General features: G+C 52.0%; 8 protein-coding genes across 8 annotated transcripts; 2 read left to right on the top strand and 6 right to left on the bottom strand.

Moving 5' to 3' along the window:
- Positions 1-161: 161 nt before the first annotated feature.
- Positions 162-2,657, bottom strand: BO85DRAFT_412641 (RAD52 DNA repair protein RADC). The gene is made up of 5 exons (XM_025657576.1): positions 2,418-2,657; positions 1,962-2,349; positions 1,718-1,897; positions 1,492-1,666; positions 162-1,439 (listed from the first exon to the last, which is right to left on the bottom strand). Exons 1-5 carry the CDS (start codon positions 2,423-2,425, stop codon positions 406-408), a joined length of 1,785 nt encoding a protein of 594 aa, XP_025519816.1. The 5' UTR covers positions 2,426-2,657; the 3' UTR covers positions 162-405.
- Positions 2,658-2,667: 10 nt separating this feature from the next.
- BO85DRAFT_445304 (UBX domain protein) lies at positions 2,668-4,351 on the bottom strand. The gene is made up of 3 exons (XM_025659231.1): positions 3,846-4,351; positions 3,449-3,780; positions 2,668-3,397 (listed from the first exon to the last, which is right to left on the bottom strand). The coding sequence occupies exons 1-3, from the start codon at positions 3,928-3,930 to the stop codon at positions 2,891-2,893; spliced, it is 924 nt and encodes a 307-aa protein (XP_025519817.1). The 5' UTR covers positions 3,931-4,351; the 3' UTR covers positions 2,668-2,890.
- A 1,299-nt stretch (positions 4,352-5,650) lies between these two features.
- On the top strand, positions 5,651-7,223 carry BO85DRAFT_445306 (putative integral ER membrane protein Scs2). The gene is made up of 7 exons (XM_025659232.1): positions 5,651-5,961; positions 6,031-6,101; positions 6,167-6,189; positions 6,259-6,317; positions 6,379-6,494; positions 6,549-6,653; positions 6,720-7,223. Exons 1-7 carry the CDS (start codon positions 5,922-5,924, stop codon positions 7,161-7,163), a joined length of 858 nt encoding a protein of 285 aa, XP_025519818.1. The 5' UTR covers positions 5,651-5,921; the 3' UTR covers positions 7,164-7,223.
- A 629-nt stretch (positions 7,224-7,852) lies between these two features.
- On the bottom strand, positions 7,853-9,754 carry BO85DRAFT_465761 (sphingolipid delta(4)-desaturase family protein). The gene is made up of 3 exons (XM_025662083.1): positions 9,406-9,754; positions 9,059-9,337; positions 7,853-8,977 (listed from the first exon to the last, which is right to left on the bottom strand). The coding sequence occupies exons 1-3, from the start codon at positions 9,622-9,624 to the stop codon at positions 8,207-8,209; spliced, it is 1,269 nt and encodes a 422-aa protein (XP_025519819.1). The 5' UTR covers positions 9,625-9,754; the 3' UTR covers positions 7,853-8,206.
- A 68-nt stretch (positions 9,755-9,822) lies between these two features.
- Positions 9,823-11,747, bottom strand: BO85DRAFT_120378 (methionine aminopeptidase 2). The gene is made up of 5 exons (XM_025653905.1): positions 10,772-11,747; positions 10,450-10,713; positions 10,233-10,394; positions 10,095-10,181; positions 9,823-10,039 (listed from the first exon to the last, which is right to left on the bottom strand). Exons 1-5 carry the CDS (start codon positions 11,483-11,485, stop codon positions 9,983-9,985), a joined length of 1,284 nt encoding a protein of 427 aa, XP_025519820.1. The 5' UTR covers positions 11,486-11,747; the 3' UTR covers positions 9,823-9,982.
- An 893-nt stretch (positions 11,748-12,640) lies between these two features.
- BO85DRAFT_516460 (DnaJ domain protein) lies at positions 12,641-13,622 on the top strand (the record flags this gene model as incomplete). Its single annotated transcript, XM_025664846.1, has 2 exons — positions 12,641-12,855; positions 12,923-13,622. 2 exons carry the CDS (start codon positions 12,641-12,643, stop codon positions 13,620-13,622), a joined length of 915 nt encoding a protein of 304 aa, XP_025519821.1.
- Positions 13,623-13,708: 86 nt separating this feature from the next.
- BO85DRAFT_516461 (porin) lies at positions 13,709-15,498 on the bottom strand. Its single transcript, XM_025664847.1, has 5 exons — positions 15,390-15,498; positions 15,267-15,300; positions 15,086-15,174; positions 14,281-15,012; positions 13,709-14,228 (listed from the first exon to the last, which is right to left on the bottom strand). Exons 1-5 carry the CDS (start codon positions 15,435-15,437, stop codon positions 14,079-14,081), a joined length of 1,053 nt encoding a protein of 350 aa, XP_025519822.1. The 5' UTR covers positions 15,438-15,498; the 3' UTR covers positions 13,709-14,078.
- Positions 15,499-15,919: 421 nt separating this feature from the next.
- Positions 15,920-17,909, bottom strand: BO85DRAFT_445309 (asparagine synthetase Asn2; the record flags this gene model as incomplete). The annotated part of the gene is made up of 3 exons (XM_025659233.1): positions 15,920-16,426; positions 16,491-16,595; positions 16,654-17,909. 3 exons carry the CDS (start codon positions 17,907-17,909, stop codon positions 16,384-16,386), a joined length of 1,404 nt encoding a protein of 467 aa, XP_025519823.1. The 3' UTR covers positions 15,920-16,383.
- Positions 17,910-19,134: the final 1,225 nt, after the last annotated feature.

Consider the following 19,134-nt stretch of genomic DNA (forward strand, 5'->3'; position numbering starts at 1 on the left):
ATGGGAACTAGGGACTAGGGTAGAAGGAAGTGGTTGCTGCTATCATTTTGCTTGGCTAGAATAGATCAGGAGTGGGTTGCTCTATAGTACTAGTGTCAACACTTGATGTAGCTACGTAAGTGTCTTGTGGCTCATGTACTTCGGTTCAACTAAGGTAAGAAAGAATACGGCTAATCTAGGTAGATTATATTCGCGTCACTATAAAAGTAGAAGAAAATGGTCAAGAAGTTTGATACAAGCTAGCTCAACCATCTTATGTCAAAAGATACAACATCCATACCATCCCGCCAATATCCATTCCATTCCCCATCCCTGAACGCCGTGCCTATGAATAGATATAACGCATTGTAAGAATACCGAGACTGGACCTTATCATAAATGATATTGTAATATAGCAGCATATCATCACTGCTGCTGCTGCGGCTGTTGCGGCGGCGCTGGCGCAGCAGCACCACCCGGGGTAATCTTAGGTCGTTTCGGGTCGTTCTCAACGCCTACCGGTGGAGCAGGCCCGCTGCCACCACTCGGGTTCGAGGCATTCGTCACATCAGACAAGGGGGGCCGTTTTCCGTTCATGTTCTGCGGTGCAAGACCCGGCGTAGATGCACGATTGGCGGCCGCAGCTGCGCCTGGCGCATTGATGTTGGGCCGTGTCAAGGGCCGGTAAGATGATGTGGTCATAGGTCTGCTCATGGGGCTGTTCATGCCCGGGGCACCGATCCTGCGGTTCATATCTTGGGAGGGGTTGACGAAGTCCCGGGCGTTGTTTGTTGCTGGGGAGGCGGCACCGGTTCCGGCGAGCATGGGTCTGGAGACTGGAAGGCTCTTGTTGTGGTCGATGCCTGCGGTCTTGCGGATGGAGGGACTCTCCGCGTGGGGGTCGAAGACTGGGGCTCCGGATGGGATCCCGTTAGGGTTATCGCGGAGGAGGTCGACTGCGCGAGCTGAGAAGAATGATGCGGAGGGCGTGCCGGGAAGTGTGTCTTGGGGTTTGGGGGGTTCGTTGGTGGTGGGTGCCCCGAATTCACGTTTGATGGGCACGGCACCACTTGTGTTTGATGCGGCGGCGGCTGCTTGTGCTGGTGGGACCATCCGGTTGTTGGGGAGGTTTTGCTGGGGAGCTTGAGGAGGCATGGATTGTCGTTGAGGTGCGGGCTGATTCTGGGCTGCGGAAGGGTTGAGTCTGCTGTTAAAGGGCTGGGGAGCGGGGTTTTGTCTGGCACCGGGTGCTGGGTTGAAGGGCCGTTCTGGCTTGGATGGCGTTACCATGGCTGGGTTGGGCCTCATTGGTGCACGAGCGTTGTTATTGAATGGCTGTCGAGGTACGTTGGGCCCGTTCAGAGGCGTCGGTGGTTGCTTCTGTGTTTCTGGTCCTAGTACTACCTCGTCTGGGTTGCCAGATCCGCCTACCCCAAAGTCGGCTTCATCGAATAGGTCACCTAAAGAGAAGGTTAGCGGTTGTGAGCGATCGTGACATGTCATTGTACTTACTTCCGAACTCCCCGTCGCCATCAAATGTCATTGAGTCGTCGAGGCTACTGTTCTTGCCAACGTCCGTTGGCCGAGGTGGCAGATCATCGTCCTCGGGACTGGGCTTTGGTTTTACGGGCTCTTTCCTGGGAACGAAGTCTGGGTGACGGTGCAGTTCGTCGACATCCCATTTAGCCTAGAGAGAGTCAGTCGTCGTGAATCGAGTGCCCGCAGAATGGCCACATACCGGTACAGTCTTTACTTTGGTGACCTTCGAGACATAGTCCTTATCGTAGACACAGTTGCCCAGGACATTGCCGAAGTTCCTCAGAGCCCGCTTTAGAGCATCGGTTGTCCCCTCTTTCTTAGCCTTCTCGAAAGCAGCAGCCTTTCCTTTACAGTTTTCGATGTGACCGTAACCGATATCCTAGTACCACTCGAGACTTAGCGTCAAGACCTAGACGAGCTCGCTGCAACACAGTGATGCCTACCTCGTGATATGTGCCGTCTTTCAGAGTCACTCTCACAATGACAGAAAGACCGAGGCTGATCTTCCCAGTATTCGGGCTCTCCTCAACGAAGTCAATCTGAATATTCTGAATCGAACTTGACCAGCCATTGAACCCGAAAACTTCGTTTGCCAGGTTGATGCATTTATCGGCCGACAGGTAGTGTACTCTCTGGCCCGCAGCCCCAGGCCTGGAAGAGATGTATTCGGGACCGAGCTTCTTATCGAGACGAGCTTGCAAAGTCGCGATTTCCTGGGCAGTGTACTCGTTAATTCGTCGCTGTGGCTCTTCGAATGGATTCGTGGTGATCGCTCCAGTGGAGTTGGGCATCATGATGGACGCTGGATTCCCTCGGTGCTGGTCGCCAACACTAGAGACGCGGTTAACCTTTGGGGCGAATGAGGGAGGAGAGGAAACGTGGCCACCGAGTTTACTTACGCGGGCATTATTATAGTAAAGATAGTGTCTTATCAAACTGGGCGGTCATTGAAAGCCACCAGTGGGACAGTTAATCAGTGAATGACAAGCAAACATGCTAGCTCTAGGCGTGTCGACGCGTGATCGATGCCGACACGCCTTATCACGTCATCACGTGATGATATAGCTGCCTGTAATGTATCGCTCATGGAATGACTGCCTAATCTACTGAAATTGATGAACAGGAGTTAAGAGGTCCAGAATCGATAAGGTAAATTCTAAGCTAGATTTATGCTTATCGTTATTTCGGTCACTTCTCAGCTTCCGTGCTGTGCCAATGCGATGCTGGCATTCTATAACATTCTTCATGCGAGCCTTGCTTTTAAGGCACAAAAAAATCATTACGAACCTCATCACCACGTATTTGGTGATTTGTTGGATATCGTCATTTAAGCTCTCGATTGGCTCCGCCCAAAAGCACCATATAGGCGCAATCACTGGACAACAAGACTTGCGCTAGGGATCAGGCCCAGGTCCTTCAGGGACTCGCCGAAATACTCCGCATCGAAGACCTTCCGGGGAAAGTTCTGCGCAAAGCTGTGTACTTCTATTCCGTCCTCCCGCTGCAGAGCTGCTGCGACCTCAAAGAGCGTGGTAGTCACTGGGAGAGTCTTCATGATATTTCCCTTCGATGTCTGGAATCTCAAGCGGGTTTCCGTGTAGGCCGAAGCGGGCTTCGAGGCAACGGGACCAGACGTGGTGGCCGCCGGGGCTGGTGCAGGCTGAGCAGGGGGTGCTACACCGGCACGTTCAGCCCTCTCTCGTTCAGCTCGCAGGCGCCGCTCTTCCTTGTCAGCTTCAATTCTAGCCTTGACGCGTTTCTTGGCCTCGATGTCTGCTAGCTTCTCCTTCTTCTTCTGTTCAGCTTCTTTCAGCGCTTGCTTTCGCTGGAGTTCTTCTTTAACGTCCTGGGAATCCTTGGTAGCCTTCCTGCGGATTTCCTGGGATAGGATTAGCAATTAAATTCCAATCGTAGTAGAAACCAGCCATACCTCATTCCTCTTCTTGTCAATCTTGTCCTGCTCTGACTGTCCCGCCCGCTTTTCCGCTAGTTTCTGTCTAAGCTCCTCGAGCCTTGCCTTCTTTTGATCCTCAGTCAAAGGAGCAAGCTCTTCGGTCGATTCGGAGAAGTCAACGTGTTGGGATTTAGACGCGTGAAACTCGGCCTGTGCATGGCTCCGGAACTTCTTGCCACACTCGTTGCACACCAAGCTGCGAGCTTCCTCTCCCGGCTGAAGTGCAGGGCCCTCCTCGCTCTCCTCTTCTTTGATTTCCTCCAGTGACTTGTCCTGATTTGCTTCCAGCCATTCGAGAGCACCTTGAACTGCAAAGCGTTACAGAAGACTGTCAGCGGCCGACACACTGTAGCTGGGCTTGAGAGTAACATACTGCCGTTGCCCTTCTTTACTGCAATTTCGGATCTTTCCTTGTCAAAGCCCATTTCAATGAGCTGGTCCAGATCGGAGGAGGCCATGGTGATACTGGCTGTGAGTTCGGAGGGGGTAAGGTGGTAAAGTCTCAAAAGCGGGGTAAAGGGATCGTCTTTACTCGGTAACCGACAGGTCGAGTTGTAAATATGGTATCGCCCGGTGCTGATGAAAACTATAGTCAAATATGGCGCCTTGAGAAAGCGACGATAGAGTGGGGAAATGTTTGAGCGTTGGGAAGAGCTGGGCTTGCGGGTGACGTATCGATAGCTTGAGCTGAGTGATAGATGGCCGGCTGCGGAATGTCCCGCCGCCCAGATAGGCGCCGCCCCCAAGCGGCATCAGGTACACCAATGTTCTGGACCTTTGCAGCCTTTCTCTGGAGCTCGTACAGCTGGAGAAGGTCTACATGTTTCTCTTTTTCCAGTCACTGTCTGTGGACATTTGTGATTCCAGTTCAGGATTGATATTATGTCCAAGGTCCTAAAATCGAGCGGGTGCGGGCTGGAACAAGATAGCAAATCGCTCCCAGGACACTACTCGCACAGAAGTAGTTCTACAATTTAAATTCAATATGAAGATTATCGTACTTCTACAGCGCTTATGTTGAGCTTCTTTAGCACAGAACGCCCCTTAAAACCCTAGGCTACTGGAGTCGCGTCTGATTCCAGATCGTGCAGAATTTGTAAAACACTCATTTGCCCGTCATCTCAAACGATTCATTGCCAGTGATCAAGAAGAAGCTGTGGTTAGCTGCCATTCAGCTTTGCTGGATTGCCGACAGAGCCGATCTATGATGAGACTCTGAAAATGCCTCAACAGGCCCCGAGAAACAATAGAGCAGACAATATGAGTTAGATCGACCAATGGATTCCGGAAGATGTGTGATATTGGCGCCTGACAGCCGTCATAAACCAATCTGGGAGATTGGGTACCTATGGCTTGTTGGTTGCATGGTGTCTGGCGAACAACAGCTGTTCAGCACGATTGGCGCAAATCCTGGAAAGTAAGCGCATAGGGCGCCCCGGATCGAGGATCACTGTTGGCATTAGAGCCCACTTCAGCATTTGAGTTTGGTACCCATGAAACCTGCTAATCTTCAGAAGTTCGGTGTGACGGCGTGCCTGGATAGAGCTGTACAGTAAACGAACTGACAAGATAGCCTCGTATTGAGTCAATGAATAGCGTCGTGATTCAAGATTGACCAGCTGGCAAAGTGTTTGGAAAGAGGGAATCACCCTATTGCAAAGTGACAACTGGAAAATCTCCGTTTCAAACTAAAAAGAAAAGAAGGCTGATGGTATGCAAGACATCCGCCCATCTCTAGAGATAGTGGACACTTAGCTCGAACCATTTGATTGATTATTTTTAGACGATGTCATTATAGTGGATCCCGAGTCAGGACCCAGAACCGACAGGAGTACTCCGTAGTAAATAAGGTACGGAGCAAATGGAGTGGATGGAGTCTAGACAATGGAAGCCGACAGCGACCGCAGTGAGCGTTGTTCGGCAGTAACCCATCTCTGGCTCCTGAAGACAGCGAGCAGAAATGGAGAGGATGCAGATTGCCTGCACTTCCTGCAGGTACTTTGCTGGCTTGAAACGAGGCTCAAACGGCCATTGCCAGACCCCGTGATGACATCACCTGACCAGTGCCCCCGTGGCCGTAGCTGAGTCAGCACCCCGGTCCAACCAGCAGTTGCGACGGCGAGACCAACTGGATTCCGTCTCGCTCCCCCCGAAACGGAGAGTTGCGCCTGAACAGTTAATCATTCTGCCTCGTGGTTGGCATCCACTTTGTCGTTGACTACTTCTGACCGAGTTCCCTCCTTATCATCCAGTCTTCGTTAGGTATCTATTTCTTCGGCGGGCCCTGCTGCTGACTTCCCTCGCGACTGAACCTCTTTCCTCGGCGCACTCTCAATCTAACTTTCTAAGGGCCACCCTCTCCCGCACTGCTGGGACCATCTTCTGTACACTACTTCACCCGCGCATCCCTTTCCTTCCTGTGTGACATACTCTTCACCCTCTATCCAACATGTCTATTATTCTCGAGCCCCCCGAGTTGGGATTTAAGCGTACGTGGTGCCCTGAATCTATCTATATACTGCCCTCCTGAAAGTATCCGAAGCTAACTAAATCCCCAGGCCCCTTCGATCGTGAGGTGTGCCAGATCTTGCATTTGAAGAATGACAACGCTGAGCCGGTGGTCTTCAAGGTTCGTTATATCGACTTCCCTGAACATCTTTGGATTGCCTTAACTAACAACGACTTTCCCTCCAGGTCAAAACGACTGCCCCTAAACAGTACGTGGCCACAACCCTTCGTCACTCGACATACTAGTATCGTTGTAACAACAGTCTAACGTGGAATAGTTATTGTGTTCGCCCGAACTCGGGCCGGATAGACCCTGGAAAGAATGTCGACGTTCAAGGTTGGTTTAACGGTGTTCCGTTGGATTGGTGCTGTTGCGCAATGGCTGACGGTCTCGATAGTTCTGCTCCAGGCCATGAAGGAAGAACCTGCAGATGATGCCAAGTGCAAGGACAAGTTCCTAGTCCAGACTGTTGCCGTCACTCGCGATATGGAGTTTGCCAATGTTACTTCGATTGTAAGTCTGATTTCATGGTGATCCCCACCGGTTGCGATCTAACATAACCCATAGTTCGAGAAATCTTCCAAGGCTTCGCTTCAAGAACGCAAGATCCGTGTGAACTGGCTGCCTGCAGATGATTCCTCAGCTGCCGAACAAGTCACCGAATCGAATGGCGTAAGTAACCCCTCACCGACCCCTTTTCGGTTCTCCAGCCATCGGATAACTAATTGTTCTATTCAGACTATGCCGGAAGAAGAACCCCCAGTCTACACCTCTCCTAATGCGAATTTCCAGACACCTGCTGCAGCAGTTGCTAAAAGCGCTAACGACACGTCACCGATCCCACCGCCAGATTTCAGCGATAAGCCCAAGCGGGAAGTGTCGACCCCACAAGCGATTACTGAGAGCCCAGCCACGTCTACAAAGTCGGCCATGATGGGCGGGGCAGCAAGTTCAAGCGATGACCTGAAAGCCCAATTGTCCGAGGCTAATGCTCAGATTTTGGCGCTGAAGGAGAAGTTGGCAGATCAGGGCCTGAGGCAGCGGAAGATCGGAGGTGAAACCGAAAAGGCGCCGGCGCCATTGGTGCAGCAACAGCCGCAATCTGCCGAGGCAGGCGTGCCAGTGCAGATGGTCGCTGGCTTGTGCCTCCTCAGCTTCCTGATCGCATACTTCTTCTTTTAATTTCTCAGTCTTTTGAGTCGTCTTCTTTGTGCTCCGCGCTCGCTTGAACTTCTTTTTTTTTTCTTAGCATCTTTTACCCGCCATCCGCTTCTATCAACCAACTGTATTCTCTTCTGGAGTGTCCAATTTCCTTCAACCGCTTTGTCGACATCGGCAATGATGGTGTCCATGTGATACCTACTATTTTATCATTTCGCCGCTCCGTTCACAGCTGGCTTATCTGGCACCTCGGTACGGCCTTTCACTTGACCTTTCTTTTCTTTTTTTACTTTTATCTTCCTTTCCATTTTCCTATCACCATAACGTTTACCCCAGTGTCCGAAAATTGCTCCCGGCGGCTGTGATGAGATGATGCAGTAGATGGGGAGGCAGGGGCGGTTCTGTCCGTTCCATGGAATGACCATGCGTGGGCCCATCTTCTCTGCCATTGCAACTTTCCAATTGGTCGGATGCCTTAACCCCTGAATCTATCCCAGTGTTTCTTCTCCTCCTTTATTATTCTCTTGTCTTCCTTTTCCAAGTCTTCTTGCCCAGTCTTGTGTTCCCAGCGACATAACCGTTTAGACGAATGCACGCGTCCATAGTTTCAGTCAGTCAGGCAGTAAAGCTAATCATGATGATGCCATTGAAATGTCTATTGCATTGCTCGTTTTTTTGTACTTGTATGTCGGAAAAGTTGTCTCAGCGATGAAAACACAATAAATAATAATTGATTTTCCCATACTGCTAAAGTAACTATACACAATCTAAACCATACTCAACTACTATGTCACATGTACTTTGTAAGATAAGAAGGTAGATAGATGGATAGATGACATCATGTCATGTAAATAAAATCAGTCGGTCAATCCCAGCATATAATCGACAGCAGGTACCAGCACCATGCAGTCAGTTAGTTCATCATGGAAACAAACAAAGCCATGGGATATCATCTCTAGTATAGTATGTCACAGGTCATCAAAACAAAACAAAGGGTACCGTGTGGACGGTACACACGATACATACAACATTGTAGTAGAGAAAAAAACAGATGATAATCCAAATCAATTCTGAATCTCACTCTCCTTCCATCCATCTCCCGATTCCCCCTCCGGACCAGCCGACGAAGCCGAGATGCTTTCACCTGCGCGTCCGCCCCCACCACCGACGAGACGACCGCCCTGCGCACGCTTAACCCGACACCACATGCCGACGTTCTTATCCAGGATGAACGTCCAGATCACCCACACCCAGCTGTGATGGCAGGGAAGGGGTTCATAGAATTCGCTAGCGATGCGGTGGAGCTCGTACAGTCTTGTCCAGGGGATAGCGGGGAAGTCGTGGTGCTCGTTATGTAGGCCCACGTTGTAGGTGAAGAAGTTGAGGGGGCCGTAGTAGGAGTAGGTTTCCGGTGGGGGAAGAGAGTCTAGAGGGTGAGACTTCTTTTGGTTATTCTTTTGCTCTTGGATGGATTCGGTGCCGTGGCCAACTTGGGAGAAGAAGTAGTGCTCTGCGATGAAGTGGCCGGCGCAGGGGTGGAGAGAGCCGGCGAGGAAGGAGCTCAGGAGGAGGTAGAAGAGTGGTTGGAGGGAGCCGCCGCAGAACTTGGTCAGGGCGTAGTCGAAGGTGAGCTGGGTGATCAGGTTCAGGACGTGGATGGAGGTGAATGGAGGGCTGTAGATGAACATGGGGCGGACGGCGTAGAAGAGGATCTGGAAGGTGCAGAAGAAGGCCTTTCCGAGGATGGAGTCAAGGAGGAAGGCTTCGACGGCGGTGGGAAGGTCGGTGTCTAGGCCGGCGACGCCGAGGGACTTGTGGTGGGTGAGATGGTAGGGCTGTGAAGTGGGAGAAGTTAGCTTTAGCTTCTTGTATACTTGTTTCATATGCTTCTTCTGGACTTTGGTGGTCCGACGTACCCGGAACGCAGCACTGTAGGGCAAACCGATTGGGATGTTGGCGAAGATGGCCAGCAGACGGTTGGCCATGGCAGACCGGAAGGCGAGGTTGTGGGAGATCTCGTGGATGGCGAGGAAGAGGTTCTGGTTCGAGGTGGCTCCGATCACGTATGCAGTTGCGAGAAATTTCCAGTCGAGCATGGAGGTGTTGCGGAGTAGGTAGGCGCAGAGGACCTGGAGAGAGACGACGCCCAGAACGACATATTTGGTCAGGGGCTCTGGTCCGCAGAGCTTGGTGACCTGAAGGAAGCACAGATGTCAATAAATGATTATTTGGCGGAAAAGGCCACGGAGAAGTATATGCATACCTCCGGGTGCGCTTTGATGATGGCCTGTCGCCTGGAGCGATGCGGCTCCTCTGTGTATGTCCAAAAGAAGTGATCATCGACAGCGGAGGTTTCTGGAGGGTCGATTCTGGTTGAAGGCTCTGTTTTATCGGGGGTAGCTTGCGCAGCCTGGCCCTTGGATGCGGACACGCGGAGATGCGGTGAAGCATCCGCGGTGGCTTCGACGACGGACGAAGACATAGCGAGGGACGAGTAGGGGTGAGAATGACAGACTTTCCAGGTGGCAATTTACGCCATAGATGACTGCGACCGAAGAGTAGGAAGGAGGAAGAAGAGAGTGTGGGAGAGAAATGGGCTGATGGGAGAGCGCAAGGAACAGAACAACGTGAGTTTCGGAGCGGATGCTTTCCACGTGGGGCTACCCGGGTCCACGGATGGTCCGATTCCATCTACGCTTTTTATTACTCGGTGAAAAGTTATACATAATCATCGGCATCATTGGTCAATAGTTAACATGCATTTCATATACTTGGTTCGTTTCAAATAAGGCTAATTGGAGTGGTACAATCCCTAAACCCTCGACCAAAGATAGTTCAACCTAGTAGTCGTCGCCGCGACTGATGACTTCCTTTACATTGGGTCGAAGGACAATCGTCTGTTGGCTGGTTAGCTGTATGTCTATAGATCGTAAGAGATGCAGAAAGACGTACATGTTCATACTGGGCAGTGTAGGAGCCCTTGATATCGCAAAGAGGCGGGTAGTCCTGGACAATTCCGGACGAGACCAGGTTGTTCAACTGCACCAGCTGATTAGCATTGACACATTACGAAGCAGAGGATTCACTCACCCCAAGGAGGTACTTATCCTGGCCCAACCGGTCAAGGTAACGGCGACAGAAGGGAAGAGTACCGAAGTTCTTGTTGATGACGTTCAACAAGTTCTTCGCCGAAGAGAGACGCAGAGGAACCTGACTGTGATCAGGGATCAGAGCGTAGTGAGAGGTTTCCATCTTCACATCAGTTAGCAAATGGATAAGTTTTGGCCATTAAATGTCAAAAACCTACATCCTCTCTCACGTAACCCTTTCCGGTACTACCGAAGGTCTCAATGGCAAACACTTCGCCCTCCTCCATCTTGGTCTGGTCGCCACCCTTGACAATGGGAACACTCTTGCCACCGTGGATGATGTGCTGGTCAATGTTGTGACCGTTGAGGTTCCGGATACACTTGACGGGATACATGGTCCCGTTGATTTCAACTTCGTAACTCTCCATGGCTTCCTGGACGGCGGCACCGATGTCGCTCATGCGGACGTCGATACCCGCTTCCTACATCAAGCTGTTAGTAACCAGACACCCGGTACTAGGATAGAGACTGTAGACATACGCGGATACCAGTGTTGGTAGCATCCTTAACGGCGGCCAAGAGAGGGTCATACACCGGGTCAAAGGCCACGGTGAAAGCACTGTCGACGATACGGCCGTTGATGTGGGCACCGAAATCGACCTTCATGACATCACCCTGCTGCAACACCATCTTGTTGCCAGCGTTGGGGGTGTAGTGGGCAGCGCAGTGGTTAATACTGAGACCACAGGGGAAACCCATACCACCCTTGAGGTTATCACCTTCCTCAAGTCCCTGGTGACCGGTCAAGGCGCGGACGGATTCTTCAATGCCCTCCGCAATCTCCGTGAGGGTCTGGCCGGGCTTGATGGTCTTCTGCGCATACTGACGAACCTGACGGTGCACCTCAGCGGCCTGACGGTACTCCTGCAGGAAGTCATTCTTCATGCGGTCGAGGTAGCGCTTCTCCTCGTTGGTGGTGCGGTACGAATTCTCATTCTGGTACTCGACGATCTCACCCTCGGGATATTCCTTGCCGGCGAACAGAGTCGACAGGGGAACGCGCGGAGGAGAGGACTGGACCTTGGCGCCTCCCTTCTTCTTCTTCTTGGACTTGCGCTTCTTCTTTTTCTTGGCGGCTGCACATCCGCGGATTTGGTCAGTGCGGGGAGAACTCTGGAATTGGCCCGAGGGGTTGGTATTTGTGGAGAGAAAGCGCACCTCCGCTGGCTGCACCCTCGCCGGCAGCATTTCCATCCTCTACTTCATCATCGTCGGAGTCGTCCTCCGCCTCTCCGGCTTGTGCTTGACCAGCGGCAGGGGCGTCCGCCTTCGCGTCGCCGCTTTGACCGTTGACTAGAGAGCGAGCGGGGAAATCTTATCAGCTTACTGCGAACGAATGGCAGAGGAGGGTTCGGAGATCAGCAACGGGAGTCGTTCAGTGACTTACGGTCGAGCTTCTGCAGCTTCTCGCTAGCCTGGGCAGCCATGTTGAAAAGCTGGGCAAACCGGGATGGATGGTGGTGGGCTGATGGAGGGGAAAGAAAAATGAGGGCAAAGCGGCAACCGTCGGGGAAAAGACGGTCAATGCCAAGCCTGAAGGTTGCCTTTTGGCTGTTTTCAGGGTTCCGCGGCGCCAACTGGTTAGTTAGTATTGGAGCCCTAGCTGGTTGTCTAGATCGATGCTGTGGAGAAACTTCAGGTCAGGTACAACCTGCATGTACAAATTGAATGCATTGACCATACTAATTACTACCAACTATACACAAAGGGATATATATAGGTGTAGGTATCAGTGTACGCTAACATTGCAAATGGTCGCGTGCGTCTGAAGCCTGCAGAAACCTGCCTGACTAGAACATTGACATCGATTAGAATAATCAAGAGGGTAAATTAGTATGCATAGAAGATACACAATGCGCTAATAAATAGGACAAAGTGACGATGTCATGCAATATTATCTAGAATCACCATAAATGGACCTACATCCATGCATGCACACCTAACAACACCAGTACCCCAGAACAAGAGAAACAATAGGAGGAAAAAACAATAAATCAATTCATAGATCTCTTCAACAATATCCCAAGATCAAGATACACAATCTACACCCAAGAATAGCACCAAATACAACGTAGCACAAAGTATATCTACGAAGTACTCCGTAGAAAGCAAGATCCACCACCAGATCAGATCAGATAAACCCGACCGATGACGCAGCTCCGCCTTCCGAAGAGCGGCGGATTTCCTTCTCTCATCTTATCCTGACCCAGCACCGATAAGTTACAATCTCCAACTCTCCCTCCATTCAATCGCGCCCTCTTCCATTCCCTCCTAACCCTAACCCTCTACCTAATGTAACCAATCATCCCTCATAACCAACACAACACAACACAATCCTCAAAAAGAAACATGACCTTCCCTCGTCTCCGGGGGCCCACGGCCACCCGCCTCCGACAGACCACCATCACCAGCACACCCTACACCAATCCAATCCACCACCACCACCACCACTCAATCCGAACATTCACCTCATCCACGCTCCATTACTCCCCCTCCGCCCGCGAACCAACCTACTACGAAATCCTCGACGTCCCTCCAACCGCCACCCAAGCCGAGATCAAAAAGTACCATCCCATCCCCGTCACCTCCAATCCTCCCCCAAACTAACCACCCTCCCTCAAATTCATATAGAAAATTCTACGCCCTCTCCCTCCAACACCACCCAGACCGCAACCGCGACGACCCCAGCGCCTCCAACCGATTTGCCCAAATCTCCAGCGCCTACAACACCCTCAGCAACGCCACGAAACGCAGTATCTACGACCGCGACCACCACATCCACATCCATGCATCCTCGACCCACAGCACGGCAACGCCAGGCCAACACCCCATGGGCAGCTACAGCAGCTACAGCGCGAACCTGCACACGAAGGGGGCGTCGTACGCGGGGTCGCGACCCGCCAGCGGATTAAGTAAACGTCGGGGTCAGTTTCGTGGGCCGCCGCCGAGTTTCTATGCGCATGGGGGGTATGGAGGGACTGGGAGGCGGGCTGGTGGAGAAGGTGGTGGTGGTGGTAGTGCGAAGGGGACAGCAGAGGACGATCCGACGTCGTTTATCCATCGGAATACGGTGTGGCATTTTAATGCAAAGGGGCATTATAGGACGCAGACGAGGGAGGATGAGAGGAGGCAGGAGCGGAGGTCGAGGGAGATGGCTGGGGCGTCGCACATCAATGATAAGTATCTTGGGAGTCCTGGGGCCATGGCTGTTAGGTTTATTGTGGTCTGTGGGATATTGATGGGGGCGGGCGCTATGACGGGGGTGTGGAACGGTGATCGGGCCGGTGGGCAGACGAAGTCTACTAAGTCGGTGGGGAGGAAGGAGGGTTGATCGGGGCTTAGGGTGTGGTCAGTACTCTTCCTGGTGGGTTGGGTTGGTTCTGTATATTGGGGGCAACTGGCTGGTTCATAGACATTCATCTGGCGCAGGACTTGCTTGGGAGGTTCAATTCGGCATGCATTCGGATATAGCTGGTTCTATACCCGCGACTCTGCTGAGAGTCCACATGTGTATATACTATAGACGGGCTTGGCTTGGAACAAGGAAATATAGGCTTGATTGATATACACTATCGTTGAAAGGGTGTGATACATGATTATTATCTAAACATCCATATAACAACCCCGCGCCCACTCCCAACTCCTATCCCGCGTATACCAACAGCCGGACAAGAGACAACCAGGAATCAATCGATAATCTCAATGACTTCCAAAATCTACTCTATCAGGCAGTATCGGAGCACAAAGGACTAGGCATGGGCGGGTGCTGAAAACAAGGAAAATTCATCTAAGCCTCAAAGGTGAAGCTGGCGCCAACCTTGTGGGCAGCCTGGTTCAGGTTCTGGGTATCGAAGGAAGCACCAAGGCCGAGGGTAACACCAGGGCGGAGGAGAACGTTGTAGGCCAGAGCGGCAACACCACGGTCGTTGATCTTGGCCTGTAGAGAATGGGGTTAACGATGATCTATGAGATCTGAAAAGGTTGCATACCTTGGCGAAGGAAGAGGGGTCAAGGCGGTACTTGCTGGCAACCTCAAGGCCGACGGAGTTGCCGGTCTTGGAGTCCCAGGTAGCCTTAGCACCAGCCTCAACCTGAGCGTTGACGCGGTGGTAGTAGCTGGCGGAGAAGACGGTCAGGTTGTTGCCAGCGGTGATGGCAGCGGAGTACTGGGGAACGCTGTAGCCAACGGCAGCGGAGTACTTGGTGATGGCGGCCTTCTGGACGTCGTAGCCACCCTCAGCACCGACGAGGAAGCCCTCGTGGCCGAGAACAGCGTCGAAGTTGGCGGAGGGGCCGTTGAGGAGGTCGAAGAAGGCACGGGCGTGCAGGTTGGGCTGCTTGAAGTAGAGGTTGAGCTTAGCACCCTTGGACTGCTTGGCAGGGAGGTACTGGGTCAGGATCTCAGCCTTGAGGCCCTTGGCGATGTTGTTGTCGAGCTCGAGCTTGGTGTCGAGGGCGTTGGCAGTGGTCCAAGCCTGGGTGAGGGTAAGGCCTGGGTGGGGACGGATAATTAGCATTCCTGCATGTTCCACAATCCTGGACATGAAGTGAAGGAAGAAGCGCTGGGATGGGGCATGGCTGCACGCAAACATGAACGTGAACCTATCCTCAAGCACTGCTGGGGATGAAGGGACGGGTGGTGTGCGCAAGGGATGTTCGCATTGTTTTTTGCGTTTCCGGGGGCCTTTACCAGTGGGCTGGTCAACGTACTTGGCCTCGAGCTATAACAGGATGATGGTTAGCATTATGATCCATAGTTCAATGGAAGGACGCCCAATGGGGTGGTGAACTTACGGAGCCAGCAATGGGACCCTCGTGGGCAGACTTGCCCTTCACGTTGAAGGTGACGCCATTGGGAGCCTTGGACTTAACCTCGAGGTTGGCTAGAGTAACACTTGAGTCAGCCGAGTCGCGCGCAAAAAGAGAAAAAGCAAACAACCCAATTCAGGGGCGCAGGAATTGGGAGGGAACTCACCGGCGCTGTTGTGGTAGAAGTCCTTGTTCAGGAGCTGTTGTGCAGAGGATTAGCACGAAAATCCCTTCCCGGGAAGCTGTTCTTCCAAGGTAACAATTTTCAAAGGTGTTGAGGGCAGCATACATCGTTGGCCGCCTTGGCGATGTCGGAGAAAGCAGCAGGAGCAGACATTGTGAATGAGGTGGTATAGGAGATGACGAAAACGTCAGAAGGAGATAAGAGAGGATAGAGTGGAAAGGCTGAAGATGATGAGGGGAGAAGGAAAGGGAAAGGGAAACGATGGGGAAACCGGGCAGGAAAGAAGGTCGAAGTTGAGTCGCCAAACAATGGGGAAGCCACGGGAGTAACCCCCCACCCTGATTGGTCGGTGCTCGGTTGCCGGTAGAAGCCGCTAAGTCCCGTGATGTCGATGCCTGGCGGCTGAGATTCCGCGCCTGAATTGCGAGTCAACCTTTCCAAGGTTTCCCGAGAGTTCAGCCCGCCGTGTTTCGACTACTACTACTAACACTAACTAGTTACTTTGTAGTTAGTTGCTTGCTTATCCTCGGCTTCCGTTCGTCCTGAAGATGAGAAAACAAAGTATAATGGTCTCCTTTAGCTTCTCTCAATAACTTGAAAAATGAAAAAAAAAAAAAAAAAAAAAAAAAAAATAACTACTATTATGTTATGAAATTGACCGCTTCTCAGAAACATAGCAATTGTATCATCCTGGATGCCTGTCACGCATCCCCATCGGGACAGCATGCATGGACCTACCATGGAACCCAGCCCAACCACATGGGGTTCGTATGACCGTGACAACGCATGTCCCTCCTGATCAGCACCATCCGCGCTTGACTCATAATCCGCCGGTGTGGTAACCTCGCCCGAACTACTCTCAACCATTCCTACAATTCTTACAAATCTTGCCGATCGAACACACACAACACCAGTAGTGGAAGAAGACATCATAGATGAAAGAAAAGGAAAGGCCAATACGCGGTTATCCCGACGCATCTAATTGAAATTCGCTTTTTTTTGCGTCCCAATGAGTATCCCTAGTAAATCATCTATACATGGTTCTATACCCAAACTCTCCGCAAGAAGTTAAGACACGCAATATTCATTACCCAGACATTTAAACGGCGTTTTCGTACTTGGCGTTGTGAGTCGCAATAGCTCTAAAGAAGGTCGAATATATCAGCTGTCTGTTTACTTCTGCGTTCTGATGCATCATATGCTTACCTGCCACTCGGGTCGGTCTGCTTGGACCAGGTCGGTACCCAACGCTCAACAGTGCCGGCACAAGAAGCCGGGAAGAGTTCGTCGAACATCGTGCGGTACCAGTAGCTAAGAGAATGTCAGTCCCTGTCTTCGGCAATACAATGACACAAAACTCTAAACATACGCTTCCTTGGTGTCGGGAATGTCGCTACCCCACTCGGGCTTGGGGTTCTTCATCATCTCGTCGGTGACGTGCACCTCAGCCTGGTCCTTGAGGGCATCGATCCAGCTGTAGCCGACACCGTCACTGAACTGCTCCTTCTGGCGCCAGAGAATGTTGTCGGGCAGGTAGGGCTTGACGTCGGGCTCGTCGGTGGTGTCGAAGGCCTTGCGCAGGATGTACTTCTCGATACGCTCCTTGGTGATCATCTTCTCGGAAGGTTCAACACCCATGCAGGTCTCAAGGAATTCCTTGTCCAGGAAGGGAACACGGGCTTCCAGACCCCAGGCAGAGGTGGACTTGTTGGCTCTCAGGCAATCCGCCAAGTGCAGGTTCTTGACACGGCGGACAGTCTCCTTGTGGAACTCCTCACGGTCGGGAGCAGCGTGGAAGTAAAGGTATCCACCGAAAATCTCGTCACTACCCTCACCACTGAGAACCATCTTGACACCCATAGCCTTGATCTTACGGCTGAGCAGGTACATGGGGGTGGAGGCACGGATGGTGGTGACATCGTAAGTTTCCAGGTGGTAGATGACGTCGGAGAGGGCGTTGAGACCGTCCTCAACGGTGAAAGTGAAAGCATGGTGCTTGGTTCCGAGGAACTTAGCCACCTTGAGGGCGGCCTCGGTGTCGGGGGCACCAGGCAGACCAATGGAGAAGGAGTGCAGCTGCTGGAAGGTGGTGACGGTGGACAGATCGTTGGAGTCGTCAATGCCGACCAACTCGTTCAGCTCAGCACCCTGGGCCTGGGCAGCCTTGGCGGCCTCCTGCATACGCAGGGTCTCCCGCTGAGCGATGGAGGCGACCAAGCTGGAGTCGAGACCACCGGAGAGCAAGACACCATAAGGAACCTCAGCCATCAGACGCTTGCGAACCGACTTCTCGAGAGAAGCGCGGATGACCTTGTAGTCAACAGGGGCGGAGGGAACGTTGGTGGGGTCCCACCAGGTCGGCTCGAAGTAGCGAGTGAAAGAGCCGGTCTTGGAGTCGAAGATGTGGCCGGGAGGGAAAGCCTGGATCTTGTCGCAAACCGGGTGGAGAGACTTCAGCTCGGAAGCGAAGTAAACGGCTCCAGGGGTCTCAGAGGACCAGCCAATGTAAAAGCTGGTGATACCGATGGGATCACGAGCGGCGACAACCCTGTCCTGGTTCTTGTCGTAGAGAACCCAGGAAAACATGCCATCCAGGTGCTTGGGGGCGTCAAGGCCGTGTTCCATGTACTAAACCCATCAGCAACCCTATACAGATACACACCAGAAAATATCCTTTGCACATACCAGAGGAATGACGACCTCACAGTCGGAATGCGTCTTGAACTCATACTTGGTCTTCAAGTTCTTCCGGAGGATACGGTGGTTATAGATCTCGCCGTTGACGGCCAGGGCAAGGGAGCCATCGTCGTTGACAAGGGGCTGGGCACCAGAGTCTGCAAAGAAACCACGTTAGTATGATTATCGAAACGATCCGCGGCGGGGGTAAAGCATCACATACCAACACCGACGATACACAGACGCTCGTGCGCGAGGACTGCCGATCAATTAGTCACCACCTTCTTCGAGCCCACGAAGCTGCTCAACTCACTAGTCTTCTCAGACATCCAGCTTCCACCTAGACGCAAGTCAGAATAATGTCCACCAGCACGCTTGCCAAATAAAAGGCTTATGACTCACTCCAATCGGGACCACGGTGGCGCAAACTGTTCAACAACAATCAGCACCACATTCACCATCAAAAGTGAGCCAGGAATACTTACGCCTTGGCCATGCGCAGGGCCGTAGGCTTGAATTTTTGCACATCGGGGTGACTATGGCAGTTCAGATCAGAGAGTGTGACTCAAAAACGGAGAGCGATAGTGGCGCGGGGCCCGCCAAAGAAATCAAAGACTTTGAAAGAGAGAGAGGGGAGAGAGAAGAAAGATTCCAGGGTTAGCCCACATACTGATGACACGCGAAGATACCACACATGCTGACTACAATTCAATTGATGAACCGACTCAGGTAGACAGCAAAAGGGAAGCAATTGACTAATCGAAAGATAGGAGAACGAGGGGAAAGAGAGAGAGATGAAGCGGGAAATCTTAAATATGGATTGGAAAAGCGACACACCCGTTCGCGGCGGCGGGGCGGAACCCGAGGGGCGATTTCGGCCACAAATCTCAGTGACTCACTTCCGATAAGATAGCCGCTAATTTTCCTACGCAGAAAACTGAATTGTCGCTGTGACGGTTACTTTTCTTTCTTTCTATCTATGTCATCCTTATTGGTTGTGCCCTGACAGGTTGGGTCGGGTTCCTCTTGGTTCCAACGTTGTTGGTGTCCCATTTTCCTTCAACTGTCTGCACATCCCCCACATTTTATATTCTACTAGAGTACTTTCTCCAGATTTTTGATCTTTCTGGAACTTGTTTTACTTTTACGCACTAAGGATGACAGATTGGAGAAA

The sequence above is a fragment of the Aspergillus piperis genome (assembly GCF_003184755.1).
Source record: "Aspergillus piperis CBS 112811 unplaced genomic scaffold BO85scaffold_2, whole genome shotgun sequence".
NCBI lineage: Eukaryota > Fungi > Ascomycota > Eurotiomycetes > Eurotiales > Aspergillaceae > Aspergillus > Aspergillus piperis.